This window comes from Rhinatrema bivittatum, chromosome 7 (assembly GCF_901001135.1).
Source record: "Rhinatrema bivittatum chromosome 7, aRhiBiv1.1, whole genome shotgun sequence".
Taxonomy (NCBI): domain Eukaryota; kingdom Metazoa; phylum Chordata; class Amphibia; order Gymnophiona; family Rhinatrematidae; genus Rhinatrema; species Rhinatrema bivittatum.
Window position 1 is genome coordinate 307,557,146 of NC_042621.1, and position 19,361 is coordinate 307,576,506.

At 43.9% G+C, this 19,361-nt stretch overlaps 1 protein-coding gene across 8 annotated transcripts in view; it reads right to left on the minus strand.

Annotated features, from left to right (window-relative positions):
* Window positions 1-19,097, minus strand: part of FGFR2 (fibroblast growth factor receptor 2) — a 257,267-nt gene extending 238,170 nt beyond the window's left edge. For 7 of the 8 annotated variants that reach the window (XM_029610554.1, XM_029610553.1, XM_029610542.1 and 4 more), the window contains exon 1: window positions 8,014-8,179. In XM_029610554.1, the coding sequence (XP_029466414.1) occupies window positions 8,014-8,164 (151 nt within the window). In that variant the 5' untranslated portion in view covers window positions 8,165-8,179. Of the gene's footprint in view, window positions 1-8,013; window positions 8,180-19,073 lie in introns of those variants that run through there. The other variant, XM_029610550.1, reaches the window with a different exon arrangement.
* Window positions 19,098-19,361: the final 264 nt, after the last annotated feature.

The following is a 19,361-nucleotide window of genomic DNA, read 5'->3' on the forward strand; positions in this document are numbered from 1 at the left end:
GCTTCTTCATGAGAACTTCAATCGGCAGATTGCCAACACAGCTCTCAAACACTGTCGCATATGCAGACTCCACTCCAATCACCAAGTGACTCACTATTATTTCATAGCCGCCTTAAAGCTCTTTACAGCTTTCCAAAAACATCTTTCAGGAAACCTTCTTTTAGACCTCAATTAAATCACTCACAGGAGCAACTGGTGGCAACATTCAATCGTACTTCATCAGCGTACATCATAAAACAAATGCGTTACACCACCTAAAGATAACAAAAACATTCAACAATACTGCCGACAAACAGGATCCTCGTGGAACACCTGATCCATTACAATACAACTCAAAGAATCACCCGGAATCATCCTGAATACATACATTGTTCCAAAAGAGATTGAAACCAACCCAGAACTATGCCTGTAATTCCAATTTGTCCTAATCTTTCTAGTAACCTCAAGTGCCCTATGGTATCAAAGGCCAATGATGTATCAGTTTTGTACAATAATCTCTGTCTTTCTTCTAAACAGACTTTGACAATGATTCAGGTCCTCTCCCTACTCTTAAGTCCAAACTGTTCAGTATCCAAAATATGATTTTCTTCTAAATACTCTCGGGCCGATACAGCAAAAGTTGCAGGAGAGCGGGCGAGCACCCGCTCTCCTGTGTGCGCGATTTAGTATCGGCCCGCATGCAAATGAGGGTCCGTGGTAAAAAGAGACGCTAGGGACACTAGCGCGTCCCTAACGCCTCTTTTTTGACAGGAGCGGCGGCTGTCAGCGGGTTTGACAGCCGACGCTCAATTTTGCCAGCATCGGTTCTCAAACCTGCTGACAGCCTCGGGTTCGGAAACCGGACGCCGGCAAAATTGAGCGTCTGGTTTTCAAGCCGGGGGCCGATTTTAAATTTATTTTTTTTAATTTTTAATTGTTTTTAACTTTTGGACCTCAGACTTAATATCGCCATGATATTAAGTCTGAGGGTGCACAGAAAAGCAGTTTTTACTGCTTTTCTGTGCACTTCCCCGGCGCCGGCAGAAATTAATGCCTACCTTTGGCTGCACATTTTACTTACTGAATCGCGCAGGAATAACTAATAGGGCCATCAACATGCATTTGCATATTGCGGGCGCCATTAGTTTTGGAGGGGTTGGCCGCGCATTCTTGATGCGCTATTACCCCTTACTGAACAAGGGGTAAAGCTAGCGCGTCCAAACGCAGCGCACTGTACTTTATCGGCCTGTCTGTTAGTTGTTCTAACACCCATTATTCAACTAATTTCGCTAAGGTACACAAATTTGAAATTGGTCCAAAATTTGTAATTTCTGTTCTGGGGACCTTAGGATCTTTTAAAATTGGTCTAATAATCGCCTTTTATCAACTTCTGCGAAACTACACCCTCTGTCAAAGATATGTTAATAATCTGCACCACATATGTAGCAAATATGTCTAAGGATTGTTTAATCAACAGATATGGACAAGGATCCAGATCATTCCTAGTTAAGCAGATGTTCATAAAAAGTGTCTCCACAGCACGCCTATTTACAAACTGGAAAGTATCCCATCTTGCATTAGGTTTGGCATGGACCCGAGGACGATTGCATCCTGTCATTGCTCTCTAATCAGCACTATGCTTCCTTTTATTGTTATTATCAAGTTAATTGCTTTTTGCGATGCCAAATCATTACCCCTCCAATGTATGATGATAGTATCAGGCTTAGAGTGCACCCTGGCCATCTGCCAGTGCCTTGGAATCAGATGGTCCCTTCTTTCTTCTCCACCCTATCCATTTTACGATTGCCTTTTCTTGAGATATGCTCAATCCCGTGGCACCTGATCCCATCAATGCTCTCTTCCTTGCCCCCTGCAAAAGGCATGACCTACAATCCACTATTTTTGGGCAATATTCACAAGCTCTCCTTTGCTCTGCCCCCAAAAGATAATTAAATATAGCATAGAACAATTTCTACTATTGCTCAGCCCTTACAGAGCTTTTGAATCTTATTGTTGGATCTGCCTATGGTCCGTACCCAATTCCTTAGCCACTGATGCGACCCTTATCTTAAAAGAGTGTATCCTATAACCCTTGGGGTCCCTGCTCACATCTCACTTCACTCTTTGGAACTGGAACCCTGGAAGTGCTGTCCCATCCTTGTGCTGAAAGATTGGACCTTTTTCCCCCAGTGGCTTCAATTTGTAGTCCTCCACCATAATACTATGTCCCATTCCTATCATAGCGTTACTCTGCATGCATCCTCCTTTGGATCATCACAGCCACACCTCTACCTAGTCTTCCCCTGACTGCACATCTCCTGCTAGTGCCGGACTGTGGGTTTTAAAACTAGTTTAGGGCACAACCTCACTAACTCGAAATCCCCCGAAGTACCTGATTAGGAAGAGCCTCCAAGCAGGACCTCCATCTTTTTCCACAAACTGCATGTTGTTATGGGCCTGAGGGCTTCTTCTATGGAACGGGGCATTCATTTTTCCAGCCCGTGCCCTGAATGGTAACACTCTGCCTCCCTTATCTTTTATGCATTTTTTCACAAAACATTTAAGACTTGGTTTTTAAAACCAGCCTTACCTGATGCATTCAATATGCTACCACCTAGCTTTTGCTATTGATTTATCTGTTCATTGTTGCTGTTAGTGCACTTTTATAAAACTTTTGCGTGCTTATGTATGGATTTTATCATTCTCCTTGTGTTATACTGAAGTTATGTATCTTATTGTATTTTAATTATGTATTTTTATTTTAAACCACTTTTATTCCAAGTTATTAAACGTCTCCCAGCTTTCCTGGGATTGGCAACATAGCCCAGTGGCTAAAACCTTGATGAGAATACATTGATCCCCCCACCCAACACCCCTGGGTTGTTATGAAACCCTATGAGTAGCCAAATAATTGAATTTTCTTCTAGACCTTCCATAGACTTTCTGGTTTGCTAAGTGTTACTGCACCAAGAAAAACCCCAGACCCCATCACCATGCTAAGATCCCCTCTGCCTCGGATGTCAGTAACCTGAAATAAGACAACTGTACTTGTATCAGCACATGACATGTTTCTGTAAAATGCCATTGTTCTAAAACATGTCAAACCCATTTCTGGTAGCAGCTGTAGTGGCAGGCCCTAATGTGGGGAAGGGACTTTATTTAGCTTTGTTTTTCTGCAGCTTACTATTGTGTACAGCATCTTGAACTCAGCTTCACTTCTGATTACTTGTGCCAGACTTAAAATACTGCTTTTTCCCCATCCCCGCCACTGTAGCCAACTTGCAACTTATACCCTTGTAGGTTGATCATGGTAACTAGGTAGGAATAATGCATTATAGCCATATATATGCATATGATGCCCCCACCTGCCTCTATGTACCTACCTTCCAGCAGATGAGCTGAAATAGATTGTAGAAAGAACTGCTAGTGGACAAGACATAGACAATCTTGAGAGACTTCCTTAATCCATGGAAGAAAGGCTCCACACAGTAATGTTCTCCTAGCAGGAGAAGGGATCTACTTTAACTCCAGATTCGTAGAATCTTTTACTTTTTAACTTTACACTCAGAAAGGCCGATGCAATGTCGGGCGCTCAGGTCGGCGCACCGCTAAACACGCAGTTGGACGTGTTTTGGTCACGCTAGACTTAGGCCTGACGCAATACTGGGATCAGCGCGTCCAAACTAGCGCCTAGCTAATAGTGCTCATCACATATAAATTCCATGTAGATGAGGATGTTAGCTATTACCCCACAATGCCAAAAATTGCCACGCAGTCAAGGCGCCCATTTTAACGTTGCAAATTAAATGCCTGCCCAGGAACTGTCATTAAAGCATGCCGCGCTCAAGGACTCGCCAAAAAAACCCCCAAAAACCACTGCTCTCTGTTATTTCTCCTATTAGTACTGCCATGATACTAAGGAGGAGGAACCACAGACAACAGAATCATGCCGCGCTCAAGAGGTCACCGAAAAAAAGCAACAACCTGCTTTCTGAGTTTCCTTATAGGGGGAACCGCAGAAAGCAGCATCCCCAAGGTCTGGCCCAATTGGAACTCCTTCCAGTAGTAAGTGAAGGAATGAATAAATTAATATTAAGTGTCGGGCACTTAATATTAATTTATTCACGCCTTCACTTACTGCTGATTGGTCCTGCCGGGGGTGGGGAGGGAATTCAGCGCACAGCCACTTCTCCTGGGCGCCCGATGCAGAGCACTAGGGACTCACAAATCACCCACTGCTCCTCCCTTTTAGCGCGGCAGCTCATTTTCCTATTGCATCGAGCGTCCATGCACCCAGTTTGGATGCATGTTTTTTAAGTGATGATATTTTTATGTATTGCTCTCAAGCACTCTTATTTGTTCCATGTTCTTTGTTCCTTGTAATGCTCTTAGGCAAGTTGAATTGTTTCACTGTAAACCGGTTTGATTTGCATCCGATGCAAGAAGATCGGTATATAAAAAAACCCAAAAATAAATAAATAAATAAATATTGCATCGGCCTGAGAATGTGCTCTCACTCTTTGCCTGAATAACGATTAACCAGCAGCACCACTTAATTGTTTTGCCCACATTAGGTAGAAGCAGAATTTGTGTCCTCACATAGCTAATCAGAATGGAGTGATCGCCCCAAAAGTTTTACCCCTTTTTCAGTAAAGGGTAATAGCGCATCGAAAACGCTCATCCAACCCCCCCCCCCCCCCCCCGAAACTAATAGCGCCCGCAACATGCAAATGCATGTTGCGGGCACTATTAGGTATTCCCGCGCGATTCAGTAAGTAAAATGTGCAGCCAAGCCACACATTTTACTTTAAGAAGTTAGCACCTTCCCAAAGGTAGGCATTAATTTGCGCCCCGGGAAATTGCACAGAAAAGCAGTAAAAACTGCTTTTCTGTGCACCCTCCAACTTAATATCATGGCAATATTAAGTCAGAGGTCCCGAAAGTTAAAAATAATTTTTAAAAAATTTAAAATCAGCCCGCGGCTTGAAAACCGGGCGCTGAATTTTGCCGGCATCCGGTTTCCGAACCCATGGCTGTCAGCGGGTTTGAGAACAGACGCCGGCAAAATTGAGCGGCGGCTGTCAAACTCGCTGACAGCCACCGCTCCTGTCAAAAAAGAGGCGCTAGGGACGCACTAGTGTCCCTAGCGCCTCTTTTTACCGCGGGCCCTAATTTGAATAATTTTTTTTTCTGAATCGTGCGCACGGGAGAGTGGCCTGTGCATGCGCTGGGACAGCAGGCGCTCGCCTGCTCTCCCGCGATTTTTACTGTATCGGCCTGTTTGTTTACTAGAGTGTGGGCTTCTTGCATCTGGCTTTGTAACTTCTTAAGTAGCAGTTAATTGCTTTTTGTTTGAACCCTTTTGTTCATTAGTGCTCTACAGACATCACCCATTAAGTTGATAAATGCCATAGCGTTCCTCTTGTTCGCATGTTCCTGGCATGTCTTGCTCAAATTACCTTAAACTTCATCTCTAGCTTTTCACCCTGCAGTTGATTTCTGACTCTTGCATCCATACAGCATGTCCTGATGTGAATATTCTGCCCCTCTGGTTCCACTACAGTTATGACAAAACCTTTCCGCTCTCCTGAGTTAAGTCCTAAAGCATATTATGAGCCTCCCCAACTTTTAACATTCCTACACATCACAAAACTGAGAATTGCTAATTCTCAACCTATAGTTCTCACAAGTGCTACCTCTCTAGCTTTTCTGAAAGAAGACAGTAGCTAGAACTGTAAATGAAACCATCCTTGAATTAATCTGCTAACTGGCTGAAAGACTGCTGGTATTACAACTTAAATCAATCTCCTCCAAAAAGTTTTAGAACGATACCTGTTTTCTTACATTGCCCTTTAAGTTATAATTTAACATTAAAGTAACCTTCTCCACAAGTTTAGGAAAATGGAACTGATCTTTTAATTTCTTCTACTGTATACTCTTGCCAATTGTTAACCCCTTGAAGGATACAACTTGTAGGCAAGCTTAGTAGAAAGTTAAATTAAATATATCTCTCTTTCTAGCTATATAAATTCTACATGCTGCATATGTTAGCTGTTCTATATCTGTCGATATACCTACAACCTAACTACTGACCCCATGTGCCTGTCATCAGATTCTCCCATAAACCCTGAACTGGAGAATTTGCTACTAGTCAGATCCTTTTATAGAAAGGTGCAGATTGTTATTGCTAGAGAGCCCAGCCATTTGTGTATCTAAAACAGCTTCTTATACATTGCATTATCACTACCAGCAAATCCAGTTTATCTGCTTTACTGCTACTGGCTAGTTGCCAAAGCCCATTCCACATATTGCCACACTTCACTACTAATATCTGTATGCTTTTGCCCCTAAATTAAACAAACTGATATCATTATCTTGTTTATAAAACTTAGGCTGCACTGCCGCCTAGCAGGTTTCGATCAGCATACTGCGTTCCCACTGCATCCTGCACATCTTTTCTCTCCCCTCCCCTATTCCATTGCATTGTGAATCTTTTGTGTACGCACAAGCACACACATCATCTTCTCATTCTCTGTTCCTGCAGTCCACCCAAGGGCCCTCTATACTGCCGCCTAGCAGGTTTCCATCAGTATGCTATGTCCCCGCTGCATCTCTCTTCTCCCCTGCCATCCCACTGCATTGTGAATGTACTATGTCTCACGCTCAAGCACAGACTTCATCCTCACGTTCTCAGTTCCTGCAGTCTAGTAGTTCATTTAAATCTGGGCCAACAGGGGCCCTCTGCACCGCCTTATTTATATCCATGCAGCTCCTCGTCTGTCTCACTCATGTCCCATGCTGCTCCTTCTCTGTTGCATCTCTATCTGGTCCCTCAGTTCTCTCTCAGGTTCCTCAACAGAGCTCTTCCATCTGCATCTCTATCTGGTCCTTCGCCATCCTGTACCATTTCTTCTGATCTCTCTTTCCTCCACTCCCTCGCTGCCTTATCTGCTTCTTCTTTATTCCCATCCCAGACGTTACCACTCCACAGGGTCTAATGATACAAGGTGAAAACCGTAACATTAGTTGGCAACAAAAAGCACACCCTGTCCAGTCTATACTGTGCTGCTCTAGCTCCATAAATTCATGTACTACACACACACAATCACCTTCTTCCAGGTCCTTTCAGCCTGCTTCCTCATGAGGATGACTACGCCATATCCAGCTGCACGGTGGACAAATCTCTTCTATTTCCCCTGTCCTGAACCAGGCTGGCACACTGTCCGTGGGATCTCGATGTTGCTGCTGTACTGTGACTGCCATACTCCTCATTCTTTATAAGCAAAGCCCGGGTGTCCTCATATTAAATGAAACAAACAGGATTCCCATCTGAATCTCTGGGACAAGTTAAAAATCTCTATTGCCTCCCTGCCTCTCTCTTGGCACCGCTGCTGCTGCTATTTATATGCCCACACCCTGGCCTGGACCTTTTATTACCTTTTCTGTCTTTCCCCCCCCCCCCCATACCTGTTGCCAACTGGGCTTGCTATTCTAATTACCCTACCTCCTGCCTGCTCTGCCCTTTGGGTCTCTGTTCCATCTATCATTGTCCCTCACCACAGGGGTCACAACAGCTAGAAGTCCTGATCCCTCTTTCAAATAAAACTAGAGCGAGAAGGCCAAGTGTGGCAGCTGTATTATGTGCTCTTGGCCCCCTAGGGGCAGCCATGACAACTTTATTCTCAGTTATAGCTGTTAAGTGGAAACGCCGGATTGCAACAAAAACTTACTTTACAGAGAGTTCTGGCTGAAACACCAGGCTGCTTAGAAAGTCTGCAAACTGTTTCTTTCTCTTACTACAGCCTTCAGGCTCTGGAAATATTTCCATTGGGCTCCGAGGATGCGGCTAGAAAGCCTTTTGTGTGCATTTCCCTCAGAAAGGCTTTTTACCGTCCCGGTTAAAAGAAGCCTTTCTGCCTCTGTAACTGCAGTTACAAGAGTCTCTCTCACGTCCCAGCTCAGCGCGTGCTGACACAGCAGCCTTCCTGCCCCAAAGTGCCCAGCACGTGTCCTCCCTCAGCCCGACCCTCTTACCTGATTTGGGGGGGGATCCGAGTCCGAGCTGCCCCGAGTGCTCTTCATGGGTGAAGCCCGGGCTTCTCCTAAGGTCGCTGCAGGCCCCTCCCCCGGTGTAAGAGGAGCTCGGCCCGGCCCCGGAAGCGGCGCTGGCACTGCCTGCTCGCATTGTTCCTTCCCGATTGTGGGGGCTCGGCTCGAGCCTGCAAGCCGAAGAGCGTGCAGATCCCCTCCCTGGGATGCTAAACCCTGCCTCCAGCCAGCACGCTCCCCACCCTTCCCCTCCACGCCAGCTCAATCTCTTCTCACTGTGGGGTGCTTCGGTATTAGAGCCTAAGAGATGAAGCTTCATTCATAGGCCGATGGTCTTGGACTTCAGGGGGCCAATGCTAAACTGTGCCCTCAGCCAAGCACACTGTTTAACCCACGGTTGGACGCGCTTCCAACGCGCACATTCATGTCGATGAGGCTATTAGTTATTCACCCCACATGCAAAAAAAAAAAAAAAAAAGTGCTCCAAACCTGCACATTTTTATGACCATGCCAAAAAGTTGTACAGAAAAACAGAAAATACTGCTTTTCTGTACATCCTCCGACTTAATATTGTGGCGATATTAAGTCGGAGGAACCAAAAGGTTAAAACAAACAAATAAATAAGTAAGTAAGTGTGCCAGTGGGTCAGGTTAATAAAACTGACTCTCAATTTTACCAGCGTCCGTTTTCCTAACCCGCTGACAGCCACCTCCCCTGGGCTTCCGCTGCTAAGGAGGAGCTAGGGACGCGCTGCTGTCTCTAGCGCCCCCCCCCCCTTTTTAGCACGACCCCTCAACACCGCGCACCCGTTTTCCCGCGACCTTACTGTATCGGTCTGTCTGTATATAAATGTGTTGTAAGTTTATAAATAAATCTCTGCAAAATTGGGGGAGCAGCTCAGGGAGTCCTCAGCAGGGGACGCGGAAGAGCAGCGGCTAATTCATAAGAGCTGCTAAGCTTTTGCTTAGGAAAGAAGAAAAAGAGACAGCTTTAGTTTTCTAAGGTAGCTGACAAGGCAAAGAAAAAAGGTTAGCGTTTGTAAACTACAAGGGATCGAGACTGGGAAAGATATCTGGAAAATCTCTCAGGAATGCAAAGATGCAAACAGGGGAGAGAAGACTTTTTATGCTCTGTTAGTGAAGGCCAGTTAAGGATGTTCCTCCCCAGCAGGAGCAGTACAGGGCTCCCCCCTACCTTTGTTGGCAAAGTTACGCCTGCTGGAAGCAGGCGTAACTTTGCGCGCGCCGGGCCGGCTGCCATGCTCCGAGTTCCAGTCCGGGGGCTGGTCCGGAGGTGGCGGCCACGCCCCCGGAACGCCCCCGGGCCGAAACCACGCCCTCGGCACCGCCCCCGAAACGCCATATCACTCACGGCCCGCCTCCCGAAACGCCGCGTCACTCGCAGCACGCCCCCAACACGCCCCTACACGCAAGCCCCGGGACTTACGCGCGCCGCCGAGCCTATGCAAAATAGGCTCGGTGCGCGCAGGGGGTTTTGGGGTAGGTTTTCGGGGGGTACGCACGTACCCCTTTGAAAATCTACCCCTATGTCTAATGATTTATTGTAACCGAACCTTTGACGGCACCTGTTAGAATGTACTATAGTACACTTTCTCCTACATTAAATATGTACCTGCATGTAAACCGTTGCAATGGTATTTAACTTAGCAACGGTATAGAAAAGTTTTAAAATAAATAAATATGTAACTTATCCTACACTGATCGAAACTTGTAAACCGTTATGATGGCGTAACCGAATGACGGTATATAAAACTCGATAGATAGATAGATAGATAAATAAATAAATAAATATAGATTCTACTGAGCATTTAGTCTCTTGTACAATCTTTATCCTATTGGACTCTATACCCTCCTGGACATAAAGTGCCACACCCCCACAAAGTTGATCCTCTGTATTATTGCAATATAATTTGTACCCTGATATAGCTCTGTTCCATCGGTTACCCTCCTTCCACCAAGTCTCTGTAATGCCAATTATGTCAATCTCATCATTTACTGCTATACACTCCAACTCTCCCATTTTACGTCTTAGTCTTCTAGCATTGGCATACAGTCATTTCAAAGTGTGTTTTTTGTTTGTATTTTCAGTTATTAGGGATAATTTGAAAATCTTTACCTCAGGTTATTTGATATATATAGGCACATGGACTATGTTTGCTTTGATGGAACCTCTCTGTTGGAATGCCCTAACTCTCCTGTTTCATTAGTATCCTTCAAGGATACCTTCCTCCGAACCATGCACTGCTGAGTGACTGTCGGCTTTCCCCCTTGTTCTAGTTTAAAAGCTGCTCTATCTCCTTTTTAAAAGTTAGTGCCAGCAGCTTAGTTCCACTCTGGTTAAGGTGGACCCCATCCTTTCGGAAAAGTCTCCCCCTTCCCCAAAAGTTTCCTCAGGTCCTTACAAAACTGAATCCCTCTTCCCTGCACCATCGTCTCAATCATGCATTGAAACTCTGGAGCCCTGCACGTGGAACAGGATGCATTTCAGAGAATGCCACCCTGGAGATTCTGGATTTCAGCTTTCTATGTAAAATCCCACATTTTCCTATGTCGTTGGTGCCCACATGTACCATGACAACCAGTCTCCTCCCCAGCACTGTCTATAATCCTATCTAGGTGACGCGTGAGGTCTGCCACCTTCGCACCAGGCAGGCAAGTTACCAGGCAGTCCTCACGACTGCTATAGGAAAATTGGTTCTTACCTGCTAATTTTCATTCTTGTAGTAGCACGAATCAGTCCAGACTTCTAGGTTTTGCCTCCCCTCCAGCAGATGGAGACAGAGAAGTTTTAACAGACTCCGTCCTATACCCCTGAGGTGCCACCTAGAGTCTGTCAGTATTACACTGTACCCAAGCAGAAAGATTAAACCATAACTTCCACACAAACAACTTCCCCCTGAAGAGCAGAGGGAATGAAAACCTGTAACCCAATAAACAAAATCATGCCCATACTCTTACCCTGAAAAAAGGGGGCCATTCGGTAATCTTGCAGAAAAAATGACTGACAACCAGCCAAGCGGACTCTCCATTTCCCCATGGGTGGGACTCTGGACTGATCCGTGGTACTACAGGAACGAAAATTAGCAGGTAAAAATCAATTTTCCTTTCCCTGTATGTACCTGGATCAGTCCAGACTCCTGGGATGTACCAAAGCTTCCCTAACCAGGGTGGGACTGAGAGAGTCCCTCTCAGAGTATACTGGCCCCAAAGGAACCGGGCTCTGGGGCCAGGACATCTAGACGGTAATGCCTGGCAAAAGTATGCGTAGACTTCCAGGTAGCCGCCCTACAAATTTCTTGCGGTGACACCTGTTGAAATTCCGCCCACAAAGCCGCTTGCGATCGAGTAAAATGAGCTCGAAGACTAACCAGGATCGGCCGGCCCTGAACAAGATATGCCGATACAATAGCTTCCTTTAGCCAGCGTGCGATAGTGGCCCTTGAAGCTTTATGACCCCTCCTGGGTCCACTCCACAGGACGAACAGATGGTCCGAGAGACGGAAACTGTTCGTAACCTTCAAGTACCGCAACAACACCCTCTATACGTCCAACTTCTTTACATCTCTAGACTCCGGAGTAGAAGAATCCAGGCTTGCGAATGAAGGGAGCTCCACTGACTGATTCAAATGAAGAGAGGACACCACTTTTGGGAGAAAGGAGGGAACTGTTCGTAAGGAAACTCCTGCTTCCGAAATTCGTAAGAAAGGCTCCCTGCAAGATAGGGCCTGAATCTCAGAAACACTCCTGAATCTCAGAAAAACGATCTTCAAGGTCAGATCCTTCAGGGTCGCTCTTTTCAATGGCTTAAAAGGAGCATTACAAAGGGCGCAGAAAACCAGATTCAGTTTCCACAAGGGACAGGGATTCTGGGCCAGAGGACGCAGATGCTTAGCCCCTCTCAGGAAACGAGCCATCTCTGGATGAGAGGCTAGCATAACCCCCTGCACCTTTCCAAGAAAACAACCAAGAGCCAAATATATCCCAAAAAATCCCACCCTATAGTGAATTCAAAAATTGTTACAAAAACAATGAGAAAATTTTTTTTATGGAATGAGGTAAGTTTCATACATATTCTGATGCATGCCTCCACAGCCTTGCTTCAGTTTCCATGTGATGTAATCATGAACTTACCACCCTCCCACACTTGTTTTTATTCAATAAATTCTTCTATATTTTATTGGGGTTTTTTTTATATATTATTAAAAAATACTTATATGCAGATCAATTAACTCGCAACCCTCTTTGCTATGTCCAATAGATTATCAATTATACCTCTGTTGAATATTCCCTCCAATCAGTAATGTCTCTGTCTAAAATACTGGACAAATCGAATGAATTCCTGAGCGGTTAAACAATCCAGAGACTCTTTCTCAAACAATTGGGTTTTCTTTCAATTCACTTTGTTCTTTAATCGATGGTACAAGAACCTTTCCTCATATCATATTTGTAAATTCCCAATCCTGGTCGGGTGTTTAGCCGTTTCTATAATCTAATATGAATTGGAATATTTTACACTCTTTATCAAAAAGAGTCTCATTCTTCGTTTATTCAATTGTTCCAACTGGATTGACACTTACCATTTTCAAAACCATCCCTTGTCCATTATCCCTTTGTCTTCAGCAAGTTAAATTCTCTACTAAATGCATCAATTACTTGCAATGTATCTCCAACTTTGTTATTCAGATTAAATAAATCTTCACAGTGGGGCGCCGCGGCAGGCAGGCAGGCAGCCAGCTTCCGACTCGCCCTGCCTCCCCGCCAGTGCCACCCTCACGACACCCCCCCCTAGTGGTCCAGCGGAGGTCCCGGGAGCGATCTGCATGCCTGCCGTGGCGCCCCGTAAGTCTCGGCACCGATCTTCTTTCTGTGAGTGTGTGTGTATGTGAGAAAGGAATCTGCCAGTTAAAAAAATGAAATATGATAATTCATATACCTGAACTTTTGAAAAGTTGGATGAAAGATGAAACTATTGAATTTTAAGCATCCCTCTTCTGGAAAATAAAATTTAACTTAAAGTGGGTAGAGACAAATACTAAAGCAAAAAAAATGAAAGTATTTAAAATGTTCATCTCAGCAAAATCACAAATTTAAGATACTGATGCCAGGTGGGGTTTGTTTTTTTATTTGAAGCATAATTTAAGCATGAAGACTAGAATAGAATATGAAACGATTTTTCTTTTCTTTTTTTTTTTCAAGCCTTTAGAAAATGTATATTTTTAAATGACTAAGACTGGAATCTTCCCATTTAAAAGGAAAGCCGACTAAGGATGTCTTTCTGTTCCATATCTACCACATGAATAATCATACGACTGATAGTTTGAAGAAAGACAATTGCTTTATTGCCTGAAAGCATAAAACAAGAGAAGCTGTACAGTGTGGGTTGCTGGCCTTGGGAGGACAGAACCTGAAGGAAGGGGGTCATTTTGCCTTTTGATAGGAATGTGGTTTTCTTATTTAACGGTTGGGAGCATCACTTTCACTTTTAGTAAAAGTGAAAAATGCTGCAAGTCTGAAAGCAAGGTGCTTCTGTGAGAGTATAATGTGTATGTGAGACAGGGAGGGTGCTTCTGTATGTGCGTGTTGTATATGTGAGTCAGGGAGGGTTCTTCTGTGCGTCAATATGTGTGTGCGAGAGAGATGGAGCATGTTTTTGGCTGGCTTATGGCTGTGAGAGAGGGCATGTGTTTGATTGAGCCTGTTTGTAAGTGAGATAGAACATGTGTGTGATTGAGAGCTTGTATGTAAGTGAAATAGAGCATGTATGTGATTGAAAGCCTGCGTGTAAGTAAGAGAGAGAAAGAGCATTGTGTGATTGAGAGAGACTGGCCAGAGAGGTGACCTGTGTATGTGCGAGAAAGACTGATCAGGGAGATGACTGGTGTGTGTGTGTGTGTGTGTGTGTGTGTGTGCGTGAGAGAACGAGAGAGAGAGACTGGTTGGGGAGATGACTGGTGTGTGAAAGACAGAAACTGGTCCTGAGGGTGTGACTGGTGTCTGTGTGTGAGAGAGAGAAGAGACTGGTTGTGGTCCCTAAGGAAGAGGACTGTGAGGACAGCTTCAGCAGCTACTGCTGTTTCTGGTATGACCTGCAAAGGAAAGGAGTAGGAGAACTGCTGGAGCGGGTAAGCAAAGGTGGCTTTTTAAGTTTATTTTTCTTGATTGACTACCATTTTAATTATTGGGTAGTATGTGATGTGTCTGCTGTTTGAAATATTTTGTTGGTGTTTGGTAAAGCTTTCAAAATTTGCATGAGTCTTTAATTATTGGATATTCTATTCATCAGCTGTTTTGAAATTATTTTATTTGTATGATTTTATAATTATGATTAATGATTTATATATCTTGATTTTATTGATTTGTTTCACGAAGAATGGTGAAATTTTTGTTTTTCCATTGTTACACTGTATAGAGTCTGTCGTGATGCGTTTTACAGTTTAGTTTTTGTCTGCACATTTCTATTTATACTTTATGTGGCTTTATTCTGTATTTGGTGAGGGTTTGTGCTCTGCATGCAAAGACTGAGGTGAAGCATTCTGTTAGCATGTGGTTTTCTGTAGGGATCTGTAGTAGCTTGGCCTGTTCTGTTTTCCTGATAGGAGATGTATTGATATTTTAGATTCTGGTGTAATATTACATACAAGCTCTCAATCACACACATGTTCTATCTCACTTACAAACAGGCTCAATCACACACATGCCCTCTCTCACGGCCATAAGCCAGCCAAAAACATGCTCCATATCTCTCGCACACACACACTGACGCACAGAAGAACCCTCCCTGACTCACATATACAACACGCACATACAGAAGCACCCTCCCTGTCTCACATACACGAAGCACCCTCCCTGTCTCACATACACATTATACTCTCACAGAAGCACCTTGCTTTCAGACTTGCAGCATTTTTCATAGATAGGGTTGTTATTCTTTGAGTGTTGGCAGATAGTACTGTGCTGATACGGGAGGACCATGCCGAAATACGGTATAACATAATAGGTATGATGCCATATGAATTCCAAGATGCAAAGTTTTCTTGTTGGCATCACAACAGTGCATGAAATTACCACAACCACTTGTATATTAATTTTACTTCAGAATGTCATTTTTCATGTAAAATATTATAAATGCATAATTAAAAATTGTGTATGGAGAGGGGGCGCCAGACTGTAAGGTTTGCCTAGGGTGCCTAATACCCTTGCACCGGCCCTGATCGCAACTATATCTTTTTTTAGATGCGGTGACCAGAATTGTACACAGTATTCAAGGTGCGGTCTCACCATGGAGCAATATAGAGGCATTATGACATTTTCCATTTTATTAACCATTCCCAACATTCTGTTTGCTTTTTTGACTGCTGCAGCACACTGAACTGACAATTTCAATGTGTTATCCACTTGATGCCTAGATCTTTTTCCTGGGTGGTAGCATCTAATATGGAACCTAACATCGTGTAACTACAGCAAGGGTTATTTTTCCCTATATGCAATACTTTGCACTTGTCCACATTAAATTTCATCTGCCATTTGGATGCCCAATCTTCCAGTCTTGCAAGGTCATCCTGTAATGTATCACAATCCGCTTGTGATTTAACTACTCTGAATAATTTTGTATCATCTGCAAATTTGATAACCTCACTCATCGTATTCCTTTTCAGATCATTTATAAATATATTGAAAAGCACCGGTCCAAGTACAGATCCCTGGGGCACTCCACTGTTTACCCTTTTCCACTGAGAAAATTGTCCATTTAATCCTACTCTCTGTTTCCTGTCTTTTAACCAGCTTGTAATCCACGAAAGACATCGCCTCCTATCCCATGACTTTTTTTTTTTATTTATTCTTTATTATGATTTTCAAATATTACAAGTAAGACAAATCTTACTAAAAGGAAAAAAGGATACATCCATATCAAATCAGTAATATAGATTTTAGAGAAACATTATTTTAATATAAGTCAACCAAACTTTGATATACATCCTCTAAAAGGAAATATTGAGGGGGGGAGAAGATTCCAGGAGAGAATTTAAGTAATTACACATTTTCATGTCACATAAAGAAATGGCTAAGCTTAATGGGCAGCTATATAGTGCTGCAGTCCATTATCCTTACTAAATTAGACTATTGCAACTCCCTTTTGCATGGTCTCCCTGCAATAACAATAAAACCACTGCAGATGGTACAGAATGCCGCGGCGAGAATACTTACCAACTCAAATAAAAGAGAGCATATCTCGCCCATACTGCAGTCTCTACACTGGTTACCAATCAAAGCCAGGATTTCGTTCAAAGTACTTATGATGATACATAAAGACATTCATAACATCGCCCCTCTCAAACTGAGCCATCAATTCCGGGCTCATACCTCTGAAAGACCAATCAGAAGAGCTTACAAAGGCTCTCTGCATGCCCCCCTACTAAATCTTCTCTAAGCAAAAGAGCGTTATCTACATCTGGGCCGACTCTTTGGAACACTCTCCCTCCTGACCTCCGTCAAGAACATTGTCTCCTAACCTTCAAGAAAGACTTAAAAACTTGGCTGTTCAATCAAACTTTCCTTGAAAACCCAAGTTCTCTTTGATGCAGGTCCTAGAACATGACTCCAAGACCTATGCTAACAGTTATTGGACTTAATGAACTATCTTTCACAGTCCCTCGAGGATACATCCTAGTTTTAAATAAAGTATTTTATTTATTTTATCATTATTTTATTTATCCACAATTTTATTTCATTTTTTTTGGTTTTTGTTCTCGGTTTGTTATGGTTTGGCATGGTTCCCTGTTTCCAAATGTTTTTCTGAATGTTTCCAATTGCTAAGTTCATTGTTTAATGTATCTCCTCCCAGCGAAAGTTCAGTTCCTTTGTAAACCGGTGTGATCTATATTCTTTATAGGAATATCGGTATATAAAAAATTCAAAATAAATAAATAAATATATATATATTATTGTTATATCCCACTTAGTGTTCGCTAGGAGAAATTACAGAGATCACCCTAGCATTTACAAACGCCTTGAGTTGCTCTGGATAATAAAACACAAAACATTCGTCTTTACGTTTTACAATGCATCTACTCGGATATCTCAAGACATAGGAGTATCCCAAACTCTTAACTTGTGATCTATAAAGTAGAAATTCCCTTCTCCTTTGCTGTGTAACACGAGCAAGGTCTGGGAAAATTCTCACCATAGTTCCATAAAAAGGAGCAGACATATTTTTAAAGAAATTCTTCATCACTATTCCCATATCATGTTCTGATATAAAAGTAACTAGAAGAGTAGCTCTATCACACAATTCTAATGAGGAATCTTCCAGGTACTGAGTCAAATTATCCATAATCTCAGCTTGATTTTCAGAACGTCGTCTAGCCGTTTGTGGGGATGTGAGGAAAAAATGTTTAACTACGCACGGTAAACCGTGCTCATTGAGCTTCAGATTTTCAAGGAAATATTTCTTAAGAGTCACATCAACTGTTTGCCCCACAATTTGGGGAAAGTTTAAAAATCTAAGGTTGAGATGTTTGGAGTAATTCTCTAGATTTTCAATTCTGCGGGAGGCCAATGTAACATCTTTAATTAGCTTAGTAGTACAACTCTCATTTACTTTCAAAGTGGCTTCCACCATATCAATCCTGGTTTCACTTTTACAGATATCTTCTTCCATTTTTACCACCTTAGTATTGAGAACATCAACTATTGCATTGGTCTCATGGAGAGACTTACCCAAGCCGGCCACTAAGTCCCATAGGGCGTCAAGAGTCACAATTGCTGGCTTTGTTGGGATTTGAAAGTGGCTTAACTCACCCACTTTCTCATCCAGCGTTCTTTCCACCTCAGGCAGCTGGTCCCTTCTCTTCCTTTCTTCCTGCTCGGGGGTCGATGTCCGGACCACCACCTCCTTTCCATCTCTATACACAGCAGGACTTTCAGGAGATTCGGGCAAGCTGCAAAAGGCTCCTCCGAGTTCCGCTCCTGCCGATATCACGGTCGCCCCTTCGGCAGGCTGTGCCTCGGCAAACACGGGGGAGCTGGTGGAGGACGTCATCAACGGGCGCCGGGGATCAGGAGGGGTGAGTATTACTTCCGCCTGCGACGCGGAGGCTCCTTCCTCCAGCGCCAAAGCAGGGGCCTTTTCCTCCAATTTTGCTGCCAATGCCGGTGAGTAGGATGTCATAAGTTGCTGCCCTGATAGCTGGGGAGGGTCGGAGGGGTAAACCCGTATTTTCCCCTTTCTTTTGGCAGGCATTTCCAAGATAATTTTGAGATAATCTGGAGCAGCTCTCTCTCAGCAGCCAGCCGTGGCCATCTTGTCTCCCCCAGCACGTGAGCCTTCTGTGTCTCACGGGCCTGGCCAGCAGGCAGCACTCCTCCCCCATGACTTTTTAGTTTTCGTAGAAGCGTCTCATGAGGGACTTTGTCAAACGCCTTCTGAAAATCCAAATACACTACATCTACCGGTTCACCTTTATCCACATGTTTATTAACTCCTTCAAAAAAGTGAAGCAGATTTGTGAGGCAAGACTTGCCCTGGGTAAAGCCATGCTGACTGTGTTCCATTAAACCATGGCTTTCTATATGCTCCACCTCAGGCTTGGTGCTATTTCTCTCTCTATGATATATGATAACAACTCATCATCTCCCCCCTATGTACGCAAGCCCCTATCATTCATTTATCTCCCCCCCCCCCCCCCCCCCGAACCTCACCCCCCTACTCCCCTTCCCCAAATGTCTATCAATTTACATTACCTCGCCCTCCTCACCCCAAGATGTTATTTCCACCCTCAACATATTCGTCAAATTCCTAATGTACTATAACATCCAAGCTACTCTGTTTGTCCCCAATTTTCCTGTGTTTTACCTTTACCCCTCTAGCCCCAATATTGTTTCTAGATTTCATTGTAAGAAATAGGATGCCTTAGTCTTAGTTCAACCCTTGTTTACTGATAACCCATGTGATATGTCCGATGGAATGTCGGTGAAGAAAAACAAACAAACAAATAAATAAAAGAAATAACTCTCTTATATACGCACCTCTCTGTCAGCCCTGTTCCTCTTCCCCTCGGGATGGGTGCGCCCACTTTCCCTGAGGCTCTGACGCAGCCCTGGCCAGCGGCTTGGACTCTCTTCCTCCCCCCTCCCCCTCTCTAGTCATCAAGCTTGGGTCTCTTTCCCGCGCTGGCTCACTCGGGTTTCGTCTCTCTCACTCAGGCTCCGCCCCCTGCACGAGTCTTCCCTTCTCGCGCACACACAGACACTCTTGAGCGGGAACTGCTATGGTTGGCTGAGCTGAGTGGATGACGCCCCGGCTCCTCCCCCCTT